At 35.3% G+C, this 24797-nt stretch overlaps 3 protein-coding genes across 6 annotated transcripts; 2 read left to right on the forward strand and 1 right to left on the reverse strand.

The window, feature by feature from the left end:
* Positions 1-5036: 5036 nt before the first annotated feature.
* LOC110012291 (uncharacterized) lies at positions 5037-8817 on the forward strand. Its single transcript, XM_088882805.1, has 3 exons — positions 5037-5349; positions 7635-7992; positions 8076-8817. Exons 1-3 carry the CDS (start codon positions 5269-5271, stop codon positions 8621-8623), a joined length of 987 nt encoding a protein of 328 aa, XP_088738931.1. The 5' UTR covers positions 5037-5268; the 3' UTR covers positions 8624-8817.
* Positions 8818-9888: 1071 nt separating this feature from the next.
* LOC105165992 (vacuolar protein sorting-associated protein 35B) lies at positions 9889-20730 on the forward strand. 2 transcript variants are annotated; one of them, XM_011085161.3, is made up of 22 exons: positions 9889-10060; positions 10191-10287; positions 10398-10521; positions 11288-11473; positions 12071-12158; positions 12354-12410; positions 12510-12599; positions 12749-12814; positions 13326-13400; positions 13488-13547; positions 14966-15082; positions 15294-15533; positions 15609-15674; positions 15836-15925; positions 17060-17149; positions 17981-18070; positions 18524-18592; positions 19181-19261; positions 19382-19489; positions 19573-19676; positions 19877-19990; positions 20101-20730. In XM_011085161.3, exons 1-22 carry the CDS (start codon positions 9965-9967, stop codon positions 20309-20311), a joined length of 2319 nt encoding a protein of 772 aa, XP_011083463.1. In that variant the 5' UTR covers positions 9889-9964; the 3' UTR covers positions 20312-20730. The 2 variants fall into 2 exon arrangements, with proteins under 2 accessions (XP_011083463.1, XP_011083462.1); XM_011085160.3 differs by having other exon boundaries at positions 9892-10060; positions 12692-12814.
* A 436-nt stretch (positions 20731-21166) lies between these two features.
* Positions 21167-24351, reverse strand: LOC105165993 (rac-like GTP-binding protein RAC1). Of its 3 annotated transcripts, none has more exons than XM_011085163.3 (9): positions 23883-24351; positions 23597-23735; positions 22784-22871; positions 22585-22694; positions 22408-22471; positions 21864-21928; positions 21710-21775; positions 21491-21615; positions 21167-21399 (listed from the first exon to the last, which is right to left on the reverse strand). In XM_011085163.3, the coding sequence occupies exons 2-8, from the start codon at positions 23693-23695 to the stop codon at positions 21520-21522; spliced, it is 588 nt and encodes a 195-aa protein (XP_011083465.1). In that variant the 5' UTR covers positions 23696-23735; positions 23883-24351; the 3' UTR covers positions 21167-21399; positions 21491-21519. The 3 variants fall into 3 exon arrangements, with proteins under 3 accessions (XP_011083465.1, XP_011083464.1, XP_088739121.1); XM_011085162.3 differs by having other exon boundaries at positions 23597-23738; positions 23883-24350; XM_088882995.1 differs by lacking the exon at positions 23883-24351 and having other exon boundaries at positions 23597-23854.
* Between the last annotated feature and the right edge of the window lie 446 nt (positions 24352-24797).

The following is a 24797-nucleotide window of genomic DNA, read 5'->3' on the forward strand; positions in this document are numbered from 1 at the left end:
TACCCATGCCAAAGCCATTGGGAAGCTGCAATGCACCTCATTAAGTATTTGAAGGGAAATCCTTCAGCAGGTTTGTTTTTTTTCTGCAGACTGTGAACTTGAACTAAAGGCCTTTTGTGATGCAGATTGGGCCTCTTGCTTAGATTCAAGAAGATCCCTAACAGGCTATTGCATATTCTTAGCAGGGAGCCCTATATCCTGGAGAACTAAGAAGCAAACCACGGTGGCTAGATCCTCAGCCGAAGCTGAATACAGGAGCATGGCTGCTACAACGTGTGAAATAAGCTGGGTTATGTACCTATTGGCAGATTTGAGGATTCCCATTCACACCCCCATTCCCTTTTATTGTGACAACAAATCTGTGTTGCACATCACTACGAACCCAGTGTTTCATGAGCGAACGAAACACCTCGAAATTGATTGCCACGTGGTTAGGAACAAGTATAAAGAAGGAATTATCCAGCCCTGCTACATTATGTCCAAGCAGCAAGTTGCAGATTCGTTTACAAAGGTCCTGACTGGAAATGTCTTTCTCCATTTAAGATCCAAGTTAGGCATGATCACAACTGACCCATGTCTAACTCGCGAGGGGAGTGTCAAAACTGATCCCACCAGCAACGGGAGCTGAATCACAGCAGCGGCTACTGTGTAACTTCTATGGAAAAGACTCTGTCAATATTTGAAGATGAACACTTCCTGCCCCTGTAACTTTGAGTAACCAGCTTGCTTAGCAAGTCGCATTTCTAGAAATGCGACTTCTTATATACGTTAGCAGCGGTTAATTACCTGTCCAGTTAGTTAGGTAGTTTTATTCGTTTCTTGTCTTTGCTTGATGTATATATACATCTCCTAACAGTGATATGCAAGAATGAGTTTTCTTGAGAAGAAAATGAATATGAAGTTCTTGCTTCCCTGTGCACTTTTCTTGTTCTTTAACATGTTATTTTTTAAAAAATTAACACCGTGAGTTGGATTTAACGGAGAGGGGGCGATTGAGCTGAGTTTTACAAAACATAGGGGGACTTTTAGCCTATTCTCATAACAAGAGGTTTATTTTACAGACTTTTTAAAATACAGCGAATTTATGCATTTTGTCCGAATTAATCTACATTGTTGAATACTTGAAAATTTCGATTTTAGCAATTTTTAATATTTTTTTAAGTAAATACTATAATTTATAATTGGCAATGCCAATTACACCTACAGACATGTGGTTCAATGAAATTATTCTTTGTCAATTGAACAGAAATTAAGCAACACTGTATCATTATAATTTAGGCCACTTGCACGGTGATTTTAATATTAAAAAGGGTTCAAGTCATTATCATTATGTTTGTTTTTGTTTTTGGCCCATCTTTAAAATGTGTTAAAATATTTATATATTTGGGTCAATTTATTTTGTAGTTTTTAGACTTGTTTTCAATTGTTTTAGTTAATTTTATGTTTTTAATAGCCCAACAAAAAATAGCTGCTATGAGATAGCATTTTTTCATTTCAGTATTTCTATTTGCAAAAGAACGCATCTCTCACCCTCTGTTTTCACCGCCACCGTCGTTGTTCCGATGACCAACCGGTCGAGATGTACACCGGTCAACTCCCCTCATCAAGGCGAACATTCCAGTAAGTTTGGATTCAATTTTCATCCACCTTTTCAATGTGTCGTATGTTGCATCACCTTCTCGATCCAAGCACCGGTTTGCCGCCGCTTGAACGCCTTACGCCGCCTAACCACCACCATTCGTCTGCCCATCCTCCATCGAGGCCAACAGACCCTCACCCATCGATTTTCGACAACTGTACGGCGAGATCAAGATTCTTCACCGAAGGCCCGATCGCCATTTGACTGTTCGTCATTGATGGTCATCTCACAAAAGTTGGCTGATTTTCTATGAATGGTTTCGATTTTTTTTTTTTTTTTGTGATTTATTGAAATGGCTTGAATTCAACTGTTTCACCAACATTATTGCTGCAACCGAGCATGTGCTCTTCCTGTTCATTTCTTACTTTTTACCAATATTTATCAGCTTTTGTTTTGTACATTTTTACGATATCGTCAGATGTTATGAGTACAACAGTGCTCGTATAGTGTACATTTATGATCGATTCAATACTTTTGAAATCTTTCACTATTTCGCCTGTGAAATAATAATGATGGAGAGTGTACTGCTTTCTCTATATATTTCTGTAACAGGTGGATCATTGTTCCTTTCTTTAAAGGATATCAAATAAAACCATCAATAAAAAAAGTCAAACATTGAAGAGTTTCATAATATTAAATGGTTGAAATATGTGTACACTTATATTATAAATGATTCTATTAAGTATTTAAAAAACACAAATAATTTATGCAAGGAAGTCTAAAGTGTTCATTTTTAATCATATTATTTTAAATAATATAAGGCTTTTTTTTTCTTTTTGGTCTTTACACATGCAGCAAAAGGTTTCAAAAATTTTGATGCAATAAATTATCAATAAATTGAAGACGATGGAGACTCGACTCTTCTATCTACACATAATGAGGGCGAAAGGCTGGAAATGAATTCCACAAGTTTTTAGAAGATTTATGTTTTTATTTTATTTTCCACTATTTATGATGAATTTCATATGTTTGTCTATTTTTTCTAAGTATATAAAAGAACATGTTTATCCAAAATATATGTATTTATTCAACAAATTAAATTTCCTTTGATTCAAAATATTATTAATATAAATTTAGTTATTGTTCATTATATCCAATAATACGAAATTATAATATATTTCGCTAAAAATTTTCTCCAACACAAATAGCGCTACACAGATAAAAATTCATTCTCTTCGAAATATCAATAACATAAACTCATTTATTATTTATTATATATAATAATATAAAATTATAATATATTTTGCTGAATTTCTCTAGCACAAATTACGTTATACTGATATGATAAATTTTCTTTCCACCTGCATATTTTTTTCTGTACTTAATGAAGAACTGCATTATAAAATAAATATCAATAAATGATATTGTCATGATATTTCAAAAATGATGAATCCCTCCCATTTGTCGTGTCTTTTTTTTTCTTCAATCATTTTATCTTTGAATTATTTATTATATACTAATTCTATTTTAAAATTTAAATTATCTATAAATTTTTTTATTTATTCTTAAAACACGTATAAATCATCATATTATAAAATTACGTTATACACGGGTTTTGTACTGATTATATATATAAAATAGAGGTTAACATCATCATATTCTCTCTTTTATAAATACAAAATTATTACATGGGAATGTTAAATTATGTGTAAAATTAAAACTAAAAACTTATGTAATTATTATATGTACAATATTTTTCGTCACCAAAACCTACTAAAAGTAGGTCAGGTATAAATAATAAATTTTGGGGGAGGGTGTAAGTGTAATTTGAAACTTTTAAATAGAATGCATTATTTCTCATTTTTGGAGGGAGTTTAAGTGTAATTAACTCTATAATTTATATTAATAGTCGGTGATCACTTTGTTTTGTTAAATTACAGTCTCTTGATGTAAAATTAAACAAAAATAAAAACATACTTGTATATGGAAATTATTTTTGATATTCTCACCAACAAAAGAAAAAAAAAGGGAGAGCAACAAATTATAATTATTTTATAGGATAATTACAATTTCATGTGGTTTGAAAAATTAAATCTAGCACTTCTAAAGTTTGCTTCGATCTAACAAATAAGTCAATCCATCGATTAAAATTCACTAAATTTGTTGATATTAATAAAAAAAAATCAGACGAAAAAAATCTATATTTACCCCGAATTGACTTAGTACTGATTTATTGCAGGTCATATAAATATTTCTATGATAAAATTATTCTCATACTTCTTCACGCGTTAATACATATGAGGAGGTATATCTTTACTATTATAAGGATAGTTTAGTCGAAAAAAAATTGTTTGATGCGCAGTAAATCAGTAATAAGCCAATTGATGGTAAAAATCATTTTTCATTCAGATTTTTTGTTAATATCAACAAATCCAGTGAATTTTTGACTAATGGTGAGACTTATTCATTAAACGGAAGTAAATCTTAGGCGTGTTATATATAATTTTTCAAACAACAAAAAATTTATTTGTAATTATATCAAATCTTATAAAATAAGAGTGTATTATCCCTAAATAGTAACATGTAATGTAAGCAATTGGACTAACTTGTGGATTCACAAGTTTTGTGCAATTCGCTTTGTTCCTTATGCTCAAAATATTATCTCCTTTGTTTTTCCTCACTATTATATTTCAAAATTTATATTAGTGAAAAATAAATCCAACGTAAATTAAGTACAAGTGTTTGAAGAAATTAGAAAGGAAAGTAAAATTTGAACTTATGGCTAAATTTAAATTATACATAAGTGTTTGGAATATTTGTTTCAGCTTCTCAAAAGCTGGAATTTAGCTTTTTTCTAGCAAAAGTCCAAAATACCAAAATAGATACTTCTTCTGGCTTTTGCTATTTTAACATTTATTTTTTTCTCTTTATGTTTATAATAATACGTAACACTACTACCAATATCACTGTTATACAATCATTACTATCATTTTTGCCACCACACTGTGTGTCTGTGTATACAATCATTACTATCATTTCTGCCACCACACTGTATACGTATATAGAGAGAAATGTATTATAAGAAATATATATATATATATATATATAATTACAAACAAAGTTAATATACACACATACATCTCTATATGTATATACATATATTTTACAATTTATATTTATAATAAAAATAAAAATTATTGCAAATTTCCTTTAAATTGGATCGGATATCCAATCAAATAAGGGTCGCGTATCGGGTCAAATCTGATTCAGCTAAGTAAATGGGGGCATTAATGCTCAAAAGATTTTCATTGGGCTCTACGCCTCTATCTTTTGCCGCGCATCTTATCCCGCTCCTCACGCTGTAAGGGCACAACAGGAAATCTAGATAAAGCAAAGGACAAAACTGTAAAAGCAGACCGCGTCCAGGTCGGTCACTACTTCGCCTATATATACAACGCGCAGCCCTTATTATTGTGAGATTGCTGTTAGCGTTTAAGGGCATCGATTTTTTCTTTCTGCGTCGCCTAAACCCTAACCCTAGCGCTAAAGCTTTCCGTCTCTTGTTCATCTAGATCTATTAAATCGCAAGATTTTTGTCAACTTAAGCCGAAAAATTTAGTATTGTTCGGTGATTACTGGATTTTTATTACAATTTTTTTGGGAAAAATCTTCGGTTCGATCTTGAAGATATGTCTCGGTGCTTTCCCTACCCACCACCTGGGTATACGCTGAGCCGAGCCAGTGAAGAGGCCTTGATCGAATCGATTAAGGTTTGTTGAACAGAGCACCTCAATTGATTTATACATGATCATGAGTCCTGATCGCTGTAAATTAATGGGCCTGTGGTGGAATTCTTTGTATGTAGATGCGACATGTAAATTTCAAAGAAAACGATACTGGACCGCTTATTGGAATCAGGGGTTTTCTTAATGTGATTTACTCGTTTAATTTCTATATAATGGTTTCTGGGATTTCTTGGTGTCATGGAATCGTATCTGGGGTTTAAGGGAGTTCCATAGCCAGTTATTTGTATGCTATGTGCTTCGTCGATCAATTCTGATGTTTTGTTATATGATTTGAAAAGTAAACCTAAATCAATTTAAATATTTTTTTTTGTACTAATGTCTTTTGGTGTGGAGTTTTCAAGCACATCCAGTTGGAGTTGTAAGCTGATTACTGAAAGCAAAGAGGGAACTTAAATGGAAGTTTGAAAAAGAAAACCTAGATACTTCAGTGCAGCATGTAGTCATCCTGGAACAACTATATTGATCCAAGAATTGGATGACAAATTGGGAGGAAGAAATCCTGTTGAGGAGGTTCTTGATTGATGGGTATATTGGAGGAGCATCGGGTCATAAGAAATTACATTTGTGGGTTGTAGATAAAGATATGGATGATTTACCAAACTTGTAAGCATAACTAAGTTTGGAGTTTCTGTTTGTGGGAGAGACTTGGTCAATTGGAGTAGGAAGCTAGTGAGTGATCTGTACTTGGGATATGTGAATTGGGCCAAGTAGTTGTTCTATATGTGTTTTTAGCACTAAAGAATCTAGATTTTCTCAGTAAAACTTCCACTAGTGGAAAGAAGCCTTGTGGTTATATTATTTTCAACGGTGAACTTGGGTTTTAGTCCTTAGATCTACACAAGGCTTGATCATGTGAGCGCATTGCACTTTTGAGAATGCTAGATGATTGTCTCAATTGAATGTTCATGGTACGTAGTGAAGAACTGGCCCACAGAAATATCTATGGTGTTAGTGACATGACATGTTCATGTGATCATTTGGAAGAATTGTCAGCCCAGCTTCCTTTTGGGTGTAAGCATTAATTCGCATCTTCCTTGTAAGCTTTGATGGTTTTGCTTTCAGTTGCTTTCGGTGCTCAAGGGTTTTGGTTGGATTAATGGGCATTATGTTTACCAAAAGGAAGTCGATGTGGTCGTTGATGTTCCTGAAAAGTTCAAGAGTATGGGGATGCTGGCTGTGTTCAGTTTTGAGGTGAATGTGGTAGAATGTTGAGGATTAGAACATAAATAACAAAATGATGTTAGTTAAATGTTCAAGAATGTGTATTATTTCAAAAGATTTTTTTGTTAAAAGAGTTTTACTTTATTGATTTTTTTCAACTTTTTTCTCCAACTTTCTTCAAGTGTTTTATTTTCTTTTTTTTTTTAAATTTGAAAATTGCAATAAGTTTTTATATTCTTGAAGTTAGGTTTATATGTCATCGATTAATTTATTATTTGAATGATTGCCCGAATACTTCAAATAAAAAATGGTTATATTTTTTAAATTTTATATGTAAGGGATGGAATTGCAAGGGTGATATGGGAAATTCACATGTGAAAGGGACTAATTTGAAGTGAATTGAAAAGACAAGGATTATTTTGATATTGAACACAAATGTTGTGAACGAAAATGAATTTTACCCTAGATTTTCTCATTCTTACAACTTTTCTGTCCTGTTTCTGAACACACCACCACTATATTCACTGCCCATCTCTTGAACATTTGCCCTTGTCAAGCATTCATTATCACATGTTTGAAGACTAGTAAATGTTACATTCTTTTTTTTGATACGTCAATTTATTCTATCAACTTAATTTCTCATACTTTGCAACTGCCATTCTAAGTGAATTTTTATTTTTCGCAAAAAATTTAAGGGAATATGGTTATCACATTTTCACAACTTTGTATATGCACATGCAAATCTTCAGATTTCATGTGAAATATTATTTCTTTCTCCCTGATTTGTAGAGGAATTTGGTAATGTTCAATATTTTCATTTTTGTTTAAAGAAATATGAACATAGTTCATAAGATCCTTGTGATCGCATGGAGATTGCTTTTTGGTGACATGTGCATAGAGGCCATTGCTCGTCTTAGATTTGGTGGCAATGTCGCTTGAGGTGCATGATTATCTTAGTGATACTTTTGGTATTGTATTCATTACAATATGAAGTGAAATCATGCTGAGGTCTCTGTTCATGTCTGGGCTATGTCTCATTTGCCCTTCCCTGGCATCAATTCTAAAATTGTTATTTTGGTGCTCTAAAGCTCCAAAAGGAAAGGGAGAAATCCAAGGAAGAAAGGAAGAAGGATAAGAAAAGGGAGAAGAAAGATAAAAAGGAGAAGAAAGAGAAGAAGAAAGAGAAGAAAGACAAGACGCACCAGAACCTCGACAAATCTGGTATTGTCCAGGGTCACATTGGCAAAAAGATTTGGCCAGACGCAAAAGTTGAACTTCTGTATAGGGGAAGTCAAGCTGAACCGGAGCAGTTAGAACGAAGCAGTCTGACTGAGGAGCATGGACAGCCTGTCTGTTTGTGTGCTCCCAGCACTTCCTCTGACAGTACAGAAAATAGCAACAAGAGGAAGAGGCAGTCCTCTCCTGCAGATGTTGCCCGCGGTCACAGTAAGATTGTTTTCCCCCGGCTGCCTCTTATCTTATAAGTGTTCTTTCCGTGAAATTTGTTTCATAATTGTCTTTGGAAACAGGTAAAATTATCCGTATACGACTGCCTGTAAAGAAGCCAAATGAATCTGGTGATACAGATCGGATATGCTCTACATCTGGAAGCACACCCTTCCCTTCCCAAAATAAAGATGATATTAGTCTCAAATACAACAGAGGAAATGTTTGCTGCACATTGCAGGAGACCAGCAATATCGCGCAAGGTTTGTCTCGAAGAACTGACAGGGAGCAGATATGTTCAACTTCTGGGCAGATAAACCCTGTTACTGCGGTGAAAACAGGAATTCCATCTGCTAGCAATACAGTTATGACTCCAATGCAGAGAATGGAGTTACAGTATAAAAATCTAATAGAGAATTGGATTCCGCCAAAGTGGCTGGATTCATCCCTTAATTCGGATGATGAGCAAGATTGGCTCTTCCTGGGGAAAAATGAAGGTCAACGGGCTGAGAAAAGACAGAAAGCTGGAAATGATAGCTTGCCATGTTCTAGCAGCTCAGCAATATGGCCCCATGCACAATACTTGCAAGATGTTGATGTCTATGCGTTGCCTTTCACTGTACCCTTTTGAGTTTGTACTGATGTAAATATAGTGCAGTGATGTTGCTGCTGCCTGAGGATTTTTGTAGTGGTATGTCCTTAGGCAGATGTAGGTGTTTCACATTGGCCGTGTACTGGTTATTTGTACCTATGAGTTGCTTTCTTTGTACCGATGAGAGCTTAAAACTACTTATCTGAGTAATATATACCTGTTTATTGGTTTCATTGTGAATGGCAGCTTTTTTCTGCAGGTGATGCATTTGTAGGGGTATGATTTAAAAAATCTTCTCAAAGCGGAATTATTGTGATGATGCGTTCATTTTTAAACCCTATGCATTGGCGCCGTCTGTACTTCTGAAGTCACTGCATGGGAGTTCTATTAATAGTTGTAAATAGAAGTAGAGATACACTTAATTCATGAACCGGGGGTTCATCTGTTCATATTTAGGTCTTTGGTCGTTACACAGTACATTTGAACAACTAAGTGAATTGATCGCAACAAGATAATTGTAGTTTGAGTGGTTTATAAGTATTAAAACATCCTCTCCCTAATAAAGTATCTTTCAAACATAAATCCATAAATCTCGTATGAAGTCAAATGAAGATAATACCTTATGATGTTTTCGAACAAGTAATTATATAACCACGTCGCTAGAACAAGTCACAAATGTGGTTTTCTGTCTACATTTGACTTGCCATGTTCTAGCGACGTGGTTATATAGTCCCAAAGCCACATTTTTGAACAAATTCCATGCTTAAAAGAAATTGGCCACATTTTTGAACAAATTCCATGCTTAAAAGAAATTGAGTCGTAAAGCCACATTTATGATAATATATGAACTTTGGGAACATGAAATTGTTCTAAAACATTAATTAATTTATTGAATTATTATATATATAGTTTAAAAAGTAATTATATATTTGGCGACCTGGTTTGATTTTTGGTGATTTTTTATGTTATAACTTAAAACCAAATTAATAGCATTTCGATTTTTTACTCTAAATTTAAAATTACGATTTGGAAAATAAATCATAAAAAAAGGTTTGATTCAATTTGGTTCGGGCGATTTTAAATTTTTTTTATCACTCATAATTTTAATTAATATGGGGGTTAAATTGTTTCTTTTTAATATAGGCATTAAATCCTTTACATTTGGGATAACAGAAATCTAAATAAGAAATTTGAGTATAAAATGTAATTTATTTAAAGAGGACAGTGTAGTTTTTAGTCAAAATTGATATCTATCAATTCCAATGAGTGTTGCTAATACTGAATAACTTATACAACAAAGGAATAAATATAACCCTGACAAAAAGTGATGTAAAAGCTGTGGAGTTGGGAGGAGAGAGAGACAGAGAGAAAGAAGGGAAAATGATGATATCAAACGGAATCGAAGATGAGGAGAAATGGCTAGCAGAAGGCATCGCCGGGATTCAACATAACGCCTTCTACTTGCATCGCGCTGTGGTATATTCCGATCCGCTTCTCTTTACTTCAACAATTTCTATTACCAATCAAATCGAAAAGAGATCACAGACCTAATTTCTGAAAATGAAGCCAGCTGAACCTGCATTTCTGTTTTATTTGGAAACTTCAGGACTCGAATAATCTCCGAGAAGCGCTCAAATACTCCGCGCAATTGCTGTCCGAGCTACGAACTTCGAAACTCTCGCCTCACAAATATTATGAGCTCTGTAAAGTTCTCGGATCCATTTTAGAGTTATTGGTTGATACATATTAACTGTTATTTATGAAGGATGAGTTCGTGTTGATAATTTCCGTTGATTATGGCTTTTTATGTTAGATATGCGTGCGTTTGATGAACTAAGGAGGTTGGAAATGTTTTTCAAGGATGAAGATCGGCATGGTTGTTCAATTGTTGACCTATATGAACTTGTTCAGCATGCTGGAAACGTCTTGCCTAGATTGTAAGATTTGTGGAATTCAGCTGTACATAAATTAGTTCAGTTCACTTTTTGTTTTTTGAGCCTTTATTCCCATAGTTAATCATACCACATTCGTGTTGTACTGCATAGCTTAAGGACTTTTACATGGAATCGTGGCAATATGATGGAACGATTCCTTCTGGCTTTTTATTAGAGACACGGTATAAGTAATAGCTGGAAACAATTTTTAACAGTTCGATGCTACCAAAGAGTTGTCTGCTTTGAGTAATACATTGAGAAGGCACAAAATATGATTTTGACCATCCACCTAGTTCTAATTAAAAATTGCTTTTCAGCAATGAGTTCATTTTAATCTTTTGCTTTAAATGGTTTTCCACCATGTAACATGTAGAGTGGTCTTGTAGGCCTTGTTATGAAAAGGGAACTTTAGTGTTAATTTTTGGAGGTATGAAATTAAGGTCTAAAGTTGGGATCTGAAGAAACAGGTATTCCTGCTATTTCACTTTGCTGTGCTCCTATTGTTAAGTATTGTCTTGAGAATACTGCAACTTTGTTGGATTTTAGAACGCTGAAAGAAATTATATTTACGCATGATTTCTCCGAAAGGCAATAAACATGTTTTTACTACAATCATATTTTCTGAATTTGATTGTATAATTAACTGTGTAATGGTTCTTTTTCCATATTGCATGGTCGTTTCTTTTGGTGTTAAGTTCGTGTCGTTACCAAATACCAAATATTAGAGGCTCACTTGGTGCATATTAATTTTGCTTTGTCAATATTCTAGGTATCTTCTGTGCACAGTTGGATCTGTCTATATAAAGTCAAAGGAGGCTCCTGCTAAGGATGTTCTCAAAGATCTTGTCGAAATGTGTCGAGCTGTCCAGAACCCCATACGTGGGCTGTTTTTGAGGAGTTATCTTGCTCAAGTTAGTCGAGATAAGTTACCAGATATTGGTTCAGAGTATGAAGGGTAGGCCAATATCCTCCTCCCTTTTATTCTATTATGCTATTAATCATTTAAAGTAACGTTATTTGTAAGAGTCTGGCTGTGTTCATCAGTCACATAGAGAGGCGCCCACTTACCCCTTTATCTTGGACACATAACAAATATTTCTATCACATAACAAATCTCCATATCATCGCTTAACCATTTCCCGATTGAAGTTTTACCTCAAGTCCATTTTCATATATCTCCTAGTAATGTTCCATTTTCTAAAATAGCAATTCCCCTAAGCACATATACAGTTACGTAACAGTGTCATGTTGCTAACTTCAAACTACTACTTCTCAGTGTAAAGTGCTAAAAATTCCCAAATACTCTTATAACTGTCATCTAAACTCTAATACAAGCTTGCAGGTTTACATGCAAGTTTGTCCATAAACTATGCTGGATTAAATATTCCACAGAATCTGCTATACGAGTTGAAATAATTTTGTACTCAGCTATTAGTTTTTAATGTGATAACTTAGCTGGTTAAACTTCTTTCTTAATTAATTTTGGTTTTGCTGGCAACTTATTCTGATTTATGTCTTTCTTTAATATGTGAAACAATGGCTCTGCTTATAGTGAAGGCGACACTGTCATGGATGCTGTAGAATTTGTGCTGCAGAATTTCACAGAGATGAATAAACTATGGGTCCGGATGCAGCACCAGGTCTGTGTAAACCTCACAGAATTCTTATTCTGCTCTTACATTTGACATAAATGGTATCGGAAACTTGCATGCCACAAAGTTGAAATAAATCATGAGGGCATATTTTGGGCATGCAGGAGTGATAATGCTTATGATGCACATATTTGCTTTGGTGATCCTGAGTTGAGGCCTTCTTTCCGGATTTCTGGTCTGCAGGGACCTGTCAGGGAGAAAGAGAAACTCGAAAAAGAACGGAGCGAACTGCGTGATCTTGTAATGCCAATGCCGCCAATCATTTAGCTTATCCTAATCGTATCTTAGTCCTTTTAGCTTCTGTGAGGGGGTTAGTCATCCATCTCTCTATTGTTTCAGGTGGGAAAAAATTTACATGTCCTCAGTCAGATTGAGGGTGTTGACCTTGAAATATACAGAGATGCTGTTCTTCCTAGAGTCTTGGAGCAGGTTAGTCATAGATTTGATCCGCCCTACATTTTGAAGATCTTAAGACATGTGATATGCTTTCTTCTAAGACGTGGATTCAAAATATTTGACAGATTGTCAATTGTAAGGATGAACTTGCGCAATATTATTTGATGGACTGCATAATTCAGGTCTTTCCAGATGAGTACCACTTGCAGACCCTTGAGACATTATTGGGTGCTTGCCCTCAACTTCAAGTGAGTGTCGAATTTTGCAATAAACGTCGCTTCCTAGTAAACTATATTCCTTGCTTCCTTTATTTCTGAATGTCATGATGGGTATTGGTAAAAAATGGTCTTTCTATTGTGATGCATGGATTTTCTTCAACATGACTTCCCAGTTACTGTGCAATAACAATCTGTCTGTGAAATACACATTTTCTTAAGGTACTTTATTAGTTTATTTGGGATCTCTTTCCATCCAAATTTTGTAATGAGATTTGTAACTGTGAGTTCTCTGGACATGGTATAGGATATAATGACTGAATGAAATGGCTTTGTTTTAGTGCAAAAATTTTCCAAAATCATAATCTTATTGACAAGTAATAGTATTACATGCATGGCGTAATAGTTTCTTAATGCAGATTTCTTTGCACTATCAATTTGAAGAATACGGTAAAATAGATAATTAATTTGTTTGGTGAAGTAAAAAAGTTGTATCTTGTGATTAGTGAATAATTTCTTGGTGTTGCTGTACTTTGATTTTCAGCCTACAGTTGACCTGAAAACAGTGTTGTCGCAACTCATGGAGAGGTTGTCTAACTATGCTGCTTCAAGTCCAGAAGTGAGTCATTTACATACTCCCCGACAAATCCTAAGCATTTCATACATTGACTGCTTGACATTGTTTTGACTATTTTCCCCCATATAGTTGTTACCAGAATTTTTACAAGTTGAAGCATTTTCCAAGCTGAGCAATGCAATTGGAAAGGTAACATATTCATGAACTAATATAGTTTTGGCAAACTGAATTTTGGTAAAACATTGTCTGCCTGTCAATGGTTGTGGATTTTATACTGATACAACATGTGTTTTGTTGTGTATTCACCTGTAACTTTTGGAGAATATTTATAATCGATATGGCTTATTACTTAAGTTACAGAATAGCAGATAAAATGACTTCGAAAGAACAACATTTTATGGGAGTATCAGGTGCCTGGTTTTACCTTTTCTGCCTATTTTACTAAATGTACCAGCTTTTAGATATGCACTTTGCATAGATGGATTAATACCTTGATTCCACAATCCCTTTTCTAGGAAACAAATAGCTGGGGTGCGGAGCATTTCAGATGGTAGAATGTAAAACTTAACTGGTATTCTGAACTACATAAAATATCAACTGTTGGTTGTCATTTTCACTTATGCATTGCATTAGGTTTTCAGCGATACCTCATCAGGTGTTGGTAACTTGGTAATATGTAGTGGGAAGAGGCAATATTCTAGTAAATGTTAGGGAAAACTTCAATAATGTTATACCGTTAAATGATAGCAAAAATTATCTTATGACTATATGGTTGAATATGATATCCCGTAATTCTCTTCATTATGCCCATTCTTCCCTGTATTCACTAGATGCAGAGCACTCTGAACTGATTTTCTGCACGATAATGTATTACATTCACCACCGCATAAATGATAAAACATATTATAATCTTCAAACTCATGATAATGATGGCATAATTTTCACAACTTCAAAAGTAGTAATTGAAATTCACTTGATGTTGTGCTTCATTTCCAAAAGTTGTCTAATTTTAGATACATCTTGTTTAATCTTTATACAAAAAATGTGCGAATTTACTAGTCTATTTGATTATAGTACTATATGCTGAGGAAAAAGTGACAGCATATTTTAAAAACTTAGGACTGTATTAATAAATGAAAAAGAAGAAAATTTCATTAGAAAATAAAAATGAATACCTAACATAATAGAGAGTAAGGTAACTACTTGAGGGGTCTTTTAAATGATACAATATAATAGATGCCCAAATATCCAGGGGTTTAAAGCTCAAAACAAATTATGGGCTAGGGAAAGATACCTGTTTGACCTGACCCTATGTTGTCCCTAATAGGAGGATATGTATTCATTATATGTTTAGCTAATGTAATTCTAACCTACCATGGCCAATATAGAATTTGCACGATTCTTCTTTTCAATGTCTGTGTGTTCATGTCACATGATGTAGTTATATCACCATGCAATTGAGGCTTTTAAATTTCAAAATCTTTCTGCTTGGTTGTTTCCTAATTTTTCATTTAATTGGGAGGCAAGAACTTTGGATGTTTTATGTATTATGATTTCAGGATTCAATCTCATCACATTTCAGAATACTTAAATGTTTTATTGCGCAGGTTATTGAAGCACAAGTTGATATGCCTATTGTCGGAGCAATTACTTTATATGTGTCTCTTCTGTCTTTCACTCTCCGCGTTCATCCTGATCGGCTGGATTATGTGGATCAAGTGCTGGTATGTTCTCAGCAGTTTAATAACAGCAACACCTGTAAATGCCTCTGCGCCATTGGGTTTGATCAAATTCTTGGATTTCCAGCATGCTTATGTTCATTAAGAAATTATTTTAGGTCTTTTTAGTATGTCTCACCAACAAAGATTACTATTTATTCGTACATGTTCGCATTAGTTGTGCTTACATGAACTCAAAGTTCATGATCTTTGACAGGGAGCATGTGTCAAAATATTATCTGGGAAAGCAAAGCTGGAAGATAGTAAAGCCACAAAACAAGTTGTTGCTCTTCTGAGTGCCCCACTAGATAAATACGATGATATTGTCACAGCTCTTACACTTTCTAATTATCCCCGCGTAATGGATCACCTTGATGCTGGAACTAACAAAATCATGGCAATGGTTATCATCCGGAGCATTATGAAAAACAAAACTTTTGTTTCAACTTCTGACAAGGTATAATCCACTTCACTCTTGTGGGGGTTCTTTGGTCTTTATCAGCTATTAATGTGTTATAAATTTGGTTTGCAGGTTGAGGTACTGTTTGAACTGATAAAAGGCCTCATAAAGGATCTGGAAGGGATTTCTACAGATGATGTATGTAGAAACATTTCTGCTATTGCACTGTTTGTGAAGGATCCCATTGGTTCAGAGAAATCTTTATTTTCTCTTTTCATAGCTTGTTTGTTGTTTTTATGTTTCTTTCAGTATGTGCTTATAGATGTATCTTTCTTTCTGTCATATGTTTTAACTGATAGCTTGATGAAGAGGATTTCAATGAGGAGCAAAATTCTGTTGCTTGCCTTATGCACATTTTGTATAATGATGACCCAGAGGAGATGCTAAAGGTAATGCATCTCTTACTATATGCTGGATTCTTGTGTCTTTTCCCTTTCATTTTCATGCTACTTAAGTTAACATTTCAATGTTCCTCTACCCCCCCCCCCCCACCCAACAAAAAAAAAAAAAAAAAGAAAAAAGTTAACACTTCAGACAAGCACATGCTAGAGGCTTGTGCTTACAAAATTTGACTACTAATATATACCAGTTCCTCTCTTGAGGTTGACATAGTGTGTTATGACAGGGAATGCTATGTATGGAAGAACTTACTTAAGGAAATTTTTGATTCATTTATTTTTTTATCTAATTCTTTTTCACCTTTACTTACCATACACAAGAAACCGTAGGTAGGGCTTTGAGCTATAGAATTATATATTTTCATTGTGGGTCCTATCTACGGTAGATTGGGTTTTGAGCTATAGAATCATGATGGTACTTCGAATGACTTAAGTGGGAGGTTCATCTTGTTGCATGATCAGGTATGCTAACTATACATTTAGTTGGTTGGTGAGTATGACGGACATGTTTTACAAATGACTTCATCCCTGATCGTTGTTCGGAAATTATGATTTGACGTATTTGTTCAACTGATGTAGGAGACATGGTCAGTATAGAGAAGTTTTGGCATAGATCTTAGGATATGATGAGTTTTGCTTCCTTGCACCGTCATATGGCTACTAGAGGGAAGGGCCAGGTGCTAGGGTCTCTCTTCTGGACATTCATCAAAGAAGTGACTAGGAATGTGAGACAAGGAGGTGGAGGGGAAGGGGGCGAAATGAACTGAGAATGCATGCTGAAGGGGCTGGAGAGCTAGCAGACTGTAAGAGGATAAAGGGAAGAGTATTGAAGGAGGACAATAAACTGTATTGTCCACCTTAAGTGGCCCCCAGTATAGCATTGACTGAATATGCCACATATGTAGAATGCACATGGGCTTCATGTAGTTCTAGTTCTATACTGGCGTTGCTTAAGAAAATATAAAAGCACTATAAATACTTCTGAATTTATGCTTTATTAGCTTTTATACTGTCATGGTGGAATTGTTTCATGCTGCATAGCTATTCATTAAATTTGTCACATTACTGCTCCTGTTCTCTTATGTGCTTGTGCTGGATTTGTGTATTTCCTTTCAACCTTATCAGATAATATGTACTGTGTGGAAACATATAATGGCTGGAGGTCCAAAACGCCTACCTTTCACAGTTCCTCCTCTTGTCTTTTCGGCACTCAAGGTATGGTCTTCTTGGCTTGGAAATGCATTATCCTTTCTTATTTCAGATTATTATAACCCATATGTTAATAGGGGCGAAGCAGCAGTAATACTGAGATATGATTTGTTTATTCAAATATAATGGAGACTTCCTGAACAGTTGTGGAGCCTCAAGCAAAGTAGCAATTGGTTTGTGCAAAAGCCAAATACAAATGCTTTGTATTGTCTGATACCAAAATTAAATTTGAAGACATGCTAAATATATGGACCACTTTTCTGTAACTGCTGATCAGCCTTAAGATGTCACAGCTCTGGAATGTATTATTGAAAATCGAGACATCCAGAACCGTACTAGCTTTTCACTGTATATGCCCTTGGTAGAATGATGTACTTGCATTACCCTGATTTTCTATTTTCAATTGTGCCCTGTTGATGCATCCAAGTAGTCAACTTTGAAGTGGGTTGGCTAAAATTTGAAGCATGAGGGCCTTCTTGTTTGTCTAGTTATCTATAATTTGCTTTCAGTTATTAGGCAAAGAGCTTCCTGACTAATCATTTTCTGCTTCAAACCTTTCAATTTGGTTCTTCTCCATCATTTCTGTGGGCAGTGATGATTAGGTCAATGTTATCTTGGGTTACTCATGAGGCTTGAGTCATTTTAGCATGTTCATGGTCTAGTTGCCACAGGTATTGTATTGTTTGAGTCATTTATTAATAGTCATCTTTTTGCATGAAAGTAATTAGGGGAACTCCAGGTAATTTTAGCATTGCATATGTTCAGTAAAATTCCCTCCCCGTTTTGTGGAAAGGAAGAGAAGAAATATCATACATTTGATGTCTTTTCCTAGTTTAGTTGGTTAGGAGATTGCAAGGCCAAGATGGAGATGTAGCTGGAGAAGAAGTTCCAGCCACCCCAAGGAAAATATTTCAGCTCCTGAATCAGGTATTAAAGGTTCAAACTTTAAAATTTCTGACCTGAGGGTATATCCGAGTTATTTTGGTTTATTGAAAAGAGCTATGGGCATATCTTGTATGAGAATGTTATAAGATTCACCATTTAGTTATTATTCCTGAAGGTTTTTGCTGCTTTGGCTGATACAGTACGATCAAGATGACTTCATAGGATCCTGAGAGAGAAAATGTTTTGCTTTGCCATGATTGCAGTTGTAATGCAAAGTTGGTTTTCTGATTGTCTATCTTCTCCATGTGCTTAGGCCATCAAATTAATTGCTTTGGTGTGGCATCCAAGTTTGACATTTCTATTTAGTGTGTACCTTTAAGTGAAAACCACACATTGACAATGCTTTACTCTATCTTTATGATATTCTAGAGCCCGTCTATTCAATTTTGCAACCACTGATGCTGAGCAGAAGGATATTTCTTTAATTTGTTCCAGATTATCGAGTCTCTTTCAGTTGTTCCAGCACCTGAACTTGCGTTGAGGCTGTACTTACAATGTGCAGAGGTAAACATTTTAACCTTGTTGAAACACTGGTAAAGTGAATATAGGATATTAGTTAGGTATGCTAGTACAAGTACCTTCTGAAAATGAAGAAAATCATCTGTCCACATGCTTGTATAAGACTGTTTGGGTTGTGCATAATTTCAAGTAAGTTTTGGAAAGATCAGCTGCTTAGTTTAGCTGTTATATTATACCCTTGAAACAGATGATCATGAAACCTTGTCAATCACATTCTGTACTAAAGCAGAGAAATCTGTTTTTAATTCATTTTGGAAAAAGCAGCATTCTTCATAAACATCTAGGAAAATTTTCGGGGAGAATTAAACATGGAAGGATAGAATAATTTGTTTGAGGATATATATCATGTCTATCAGAACCACCAAAGTTCTTGTTGTCAGGCAATGCTTGATTTTTTTTAAAAAAAACTGGAGTACTTTCATTCTAGAGTCTCAGGGTGCTTATCCTCGGAAATTCATTGGCATGGGTATTAAAGAGTACTTCACTGGTTTTACGGCTATATGCCCAAAATTGACTTTATGTTGTTACATTTGTTTGAAATTTTTATATATATGTATGTATGTATACATACAGGGTGCTAATGATTGTGATCTTGAACCGGTGGCTTACGATTTTTTTACACAAGCTTTTGTGCTCTATGAGGAAGAAATTGCGGTACATATCAAATATTGTTCTTGAACTGATACGATTTGTTTTACATATTTTTTCAGAGATTCCAGTGAGTAATTGTGTTTTAAGCTCTAACATTTTGGGATTTTATTCTATACTTTCTAGGATTCTAAAGCCCAGGTGACAGCAATACACCTAATAATTGGGACTCTGCAGAGAATGAATGTGTTTGGTGTTGAGAATAGAGATACATTGACCCATAAAGCCACGGGGGTAACTCTATCATCTTCTCTGTGTACCGAATTCCAAAAATCATCTTTCTACTGCATCATGACCTCGTTATCTTTTGTTTGCAGTATTCAGCTAAACTTTTAAAGAAGCCAGATCAGTGCAGAGCAGTTTATGCGTGTTCACATCTTTTCTGGGTTGATGATCAGGATGGCATCAAAGATGGAGAAAGGTGAACTTTGTATGGCATGCTTTGTTAAAATAATAAATTAATTTTTGCCATAATCTATTTGAGTTAAGAAACATGATGTTTGCTTTATCCTAATCGTATTTACTAATAATCATTGGATGATAGCCCATTCATAGGCTGCCATGTTCATATGTTCCCCAGTTTGAGCCGACAAGGCGTGACATACTGATCTTGTATTATAGGGTTCTACTCTGCTTAAAACGTTCATTAAGGATTGCCAATGCTGCTCAGCAGATGGCAAATGTTACCAGGGGTAGCAGTGGACCTGTAACGCTCTTTGTTGAGATACTTAACAAGTTAGTTTATCAATCTCTTACAATCTGCATCATAAATATTAAATTTGGTTTCTAATTTTGCATGACGGTGTTTTCTTATACTTCTGTCTGTTCTCTTGAATATGCTTTAGGTACCTTTATTACTTCGAGAAGGGAAATCCTCAGATAACAGCTTCTGTAATTCAGGGCCTCATAGATTTAATTAAAACTGAGATGCAGAGTGACAGTGCAACTGGCGGTCCTGCTTCAGATGCATTCTTCACAAGCACCTTGCGTTATATTCAATTCCAGAAGCAAAAGGGAGGCGCTATGGGTGAGAAATATGAGCCTATTAAGTTGTGACATGCATGTAGAGGCTTCTTCTGGCAAAATATGATGTTTCTCCCACCACCTCTTGTGGAGTTAGCTTTGGGAGAATGATGAAGTTAGTGCAAAATGACTGACTCCTTTGGAATCACTTGTATACGAAAATCGTGTTATCCATGTAAAACCCAATCCCTCTGAAACATTTCTCTCTTGTATTTCTTTGATTTACGACCATCAATTAATTGCTTGAGTTCATCCTGATTTGGTGACTGGGTAATGAATTGCCAATGGCGTGTAGCTCAGTGGGATCTCATTCGTGTAATTTATGTACCTCTTTAATACCTCTATGGAGGCAGCTGAGATTAGTGGGTACAAGGGGAGCGTTGCCTCTAATTGTGCATAAGATACTGTATAGTCATTCATGAATGCAGAAAGAATTTGTTCTTTTAAGATTACCGAATAGTATTTGGTGAAGTATTTATTCAATTTGCATGGGTTGGAGCTTTCTTGCAGTCTATTTCTTTCCATTCGAACAAAAAGACAACAATCCTACTATATTGGAGTTGCTTCATGATGAGCACCATCTATTCCCATTCATCTTTCAAGTTCTGCAGAATATTTAAAGTACTACTGATTATAGCACTATGAATATCACAAATCTTAAGGATTTGTATGATGGCAACGATCAAAATGGAACTGTTGATCTATGACTAAACCAGTATTAGTTTTAGCACTTTGCGCTTGTGACTGGTTTAATTTGATGGGACGACTCGTTTACCATTTCGACTACACTTGATATTTTTCAGCAGTTTTCTTTTGTGGAAACCGGCAATCTTTTTTTCCCTTCAAATGGCCTTCTAATTCTTGTATTCTAGTTTAGCAAGTGGGAGATGAAAAGAAAAAAGGTCAAACAGAACACTCAAAAGCATACCGCAGACCGTTAGATGCGTATTAGTAAGAAGGGTAATGAGTGATGTAGTATCATCATCTGAATAGAGGGCGAAACAAGACAGAAAAAGAAGATACAATGCCTCAGCAATACACCTACTTAGGGACTAGCTGCTCTTACAGGAGCATCGGCTTATCTCATTGTTGGACAAGCTTCTTGGTGGTGGCCCTCGGACCTGACAATTGTGCAACAGTCAGTGTATGGTGGGCCTATAAGGATTCAACCGCATTAACAGATACTATTTAACTGAGATTCGGAGTCCCAACCTCTAAGAATAATCCCTTTCTTGCTTACTTTACAAAATGGAGCACGCTTTGCGCCCTTTTTTCTTCTTTTGCTTTGGAGGTTGCAACACTATCTTAATAGCTGCATCGAACACTGCCTTCACATTCTGCATTGAAGCATGGAACGTATGTGCTACCATGAAAAGTTCATCCTACTTTTTTGAATCCAGAAGCACAAATGCTACTAACAAAAAGGCGTACCTGTTGTGTTTTTGAACTGCACTCGACATAAACAGGAGCTCCAATCAGTTTCTTGAGTTCCTCTCCCTATGAAAGGTAATAGCAAGATTGATCTCCGAGGCTCGAAATGAACAGGGTGAGAGGGATTAGATGTTGGTAAATATGCTTTTAATACCTGAGCTGTAGTAATTGGAACGGCTCCAGGATGATCGATAAAGTATTGCTTATCATCTCGAAGATCTGTGTATTAAAGAGAATTATTCAATCTAATTGAGCTCGTGAAAGAAAAACAAGCCTTATGCATGTTTCCTACTTATGCTGTACTAAAAAGATCTTCCACAAAAGGTAGGGGTTCCATAAGAGAGAAGTGATCTAGATTGAAGTAAGGTCAATCTTCCCAAGATTTTGAAAGCTCTGGTACTTACTGGTGCTCTTTGTAACTTTTACAAACTTGGTTTTGGAGGTATTTGCATGTTGGCACCAATCCATATGTTTCTACTAGTAGAAAAATAGCAAGTTCATTATTTTCAAAGACTCATATGGTACTTTCGGCATTATTAAACAGAGTCACAAACAATTCAGAGTAGTTACACAACGAGAGAACCAGACAAGCCAATCAGCTTTCCTCAAAATGGACCAAATAAAATGGATAATTGCTAACAAGGAACAGACAAAACAGAACTCATGGAATACTAACATGAAAGAAATGAGAATCTTACCAAGCTTAGTTCCAACGAGAATTATTGGAACACCGGGAGCATAATGCCTCAACTCCGGAATCCACTAAACAAAACCAAAAGGAAGCAAAAAATGCAGCATTAGATTACTGAATACATAATGTGTGCAAAATAAGATATGCATGTATGCTGATTCTGAGCCATCACAACAATTCTGACCTTCTTTGCAATGTTTTCATAGCTGGCCTTGCTAATGAGAGAAAATGCAAGAAGGAAAACATCTGCTCCACGATAGCTTAAGGGTCTTAATCTATTGTAATCCTCTTGACCTGATTCATGATGTAAAATGAAAAATTAAGAAATGCTTGAAGCACATAGGAAATGCTCCAGAAAACGACAAAAATGTCCAAAGAATTACCCGCTGTATCCCACAATCCTAGGTTGACAGTGCTCCCATCAACAACTACGTTTGCACTGAAGTTATCAAAAACAGTTGGAACATAATCCTGTAGTAAAAAGAGCAAACAAGGGATAAAAATCTTTAGTGCCGAACAAGAGATTTCGAGGTATAGATGGGACGTTGGAGACAAGTATCTTTATCAGCATACAGTACACCAAATGCAGTAGCGGAGACCAGAAGATGCTGCGAAAATCCAAACAAGACAACAACTTTGCAGTAACACTCTTCTTTTAAATAGACAAACAAGAATGCAAGAACCAGAACTCCAGGAAGAACTAGCCCGGAAAATTTCATTTCCCAATCATATAACTACGAGAAATGTAAACTTTATGTAATTCAAGTGTAAAGCAGAACTGTTTGATCATTAAAGATCACATTAAGAAAGAAACTAGCTCCACAATTAGTTAGCCAACCAGCTCATTTACTCGTCAAACAAAATCTACGTGCAACTGCATAAACTACGTTATACTTGTAAACATCGATGCCTCATCTATAGAGTATAGGATAACGTCCACACTAAACCAAACAAGAAATAAGGAACAAACAAATGAATCCTACCATAACCACCACCACTACAAAGAAACAAACTAGAAACTGTAAAACAAGAACAAAGAGGACAATGAAACAATTTGTCAACAAGAAGTCAAATGATCAAGAATTAGTACCAGAAGGCAATCATTTCAAGAGAACCCTCTAAATGAAATAGAGAAAAATTGTTAAAAAGCTTTCTTTTTGAAGGGGGTGAGGGGTTGGTTTGGAGGATAAACTGACCGTAGGAAAGGTGTTGCTGGTATAAGAAATCAACATGCAAGTTTTCCCAACAGCTCCATCACCCACAGTCACACACTTTATGAATCTTGTTGCACTCATTTGCAGCACTCTTCAAAGATCGCCAAATCTTCCCTTTTTCCTACTACAAGAAGTGGGGGGGAAAAAAAAAGAGTTCTTTCCTCAAATGCGATGCAACCCAAATCAAAATTCAAGCAACTAAAGCCTCCCACCACAGGAATTTCACAGCACAGAGCATCACAACTAAAATTAAAACTAAAGAACTCACCTGTGGCTGTGGCCCTCGAAGTTGGAACCAGGAGATGCAATGCCTGTACTTTGCTGGCAAAAAGACCAACTTTACGACAGCTTTTCTACTCTTTTTCTTGGGCTTGTAGGGGGTGGGGTGGGGTGGGGTGCACTTTTAGCTGAAAGTTGTTTTACTAAATTTGACTGGTTGTTAAAACTTACTTACCCAACTCTAAAATCAACCAATTACATACAGAAACGATGATCTAAGCCTAGAGTTCTCGAATTTCAACTCAAGAATTAAAAAAGAAAACTAGGTTGGAACTCAAATTAGAAGAAGCAACATTAAGGACAAAAATTAGATTCTTTTGCAGCGTTGGTAGAGTTTTCAGTAGAACTAATTCTCTTAAATAATGATGCAACCCACATGGAATGGAGCTCAAATTCGAAGCCCCATGTGCATTTGGTGACCAGCCTTCCTACCTACTTTTAATTCCTCTTTATCTTATCCACCCTCCAATTTGCAGCTCTGTACTATTATTATATATTTTGATGAGATTCTGCGGCCGGGCCGTTGTTGGGACAGCCTAGTCTTGTATTTTATCGGACGTAGTGTGTGTAATGATATGGTAGACCACTCAGTGGTCCATTTTTATCTCTTTACGACATAGATAACTACACGGGTATAAATGGATTTTCCTAGATATTGATATTGATATTGTATAGAATCCTCGTTTTGAGTCTTTTGGTTTAATGTCTCACACTTGTATATGCTGTCCAAATTTCGTGTTTATATGGTGTTTATATTTTTTTTATTTTCATTTGATGGACGAAGATAATAACAGACTCGGCATTATCAAGCCTACGTGATGAATTTGGAAAGTTATCTCGTTTAATTTTTATAAAAGATCAAAAGATATGACGTGTAATATTTCATTACAAAAATTGAAAGTTG

This window comes from Sesamum indicum, linkage group LG7 (genome assembly GCF_026168435.1).
Source record: "Sesamum indicum cultivar Baizhima isolate 11 linkage group LG7, ASM2616843v1, whole genome shotgun sequence".
NCBI classification, from domain to species: Eukaryota; Viridiplantae; Streptophyta; class Magnoliopsida; order Lamiales; family Pedaliaceae; genus Sesamum; species Sesamum indicum.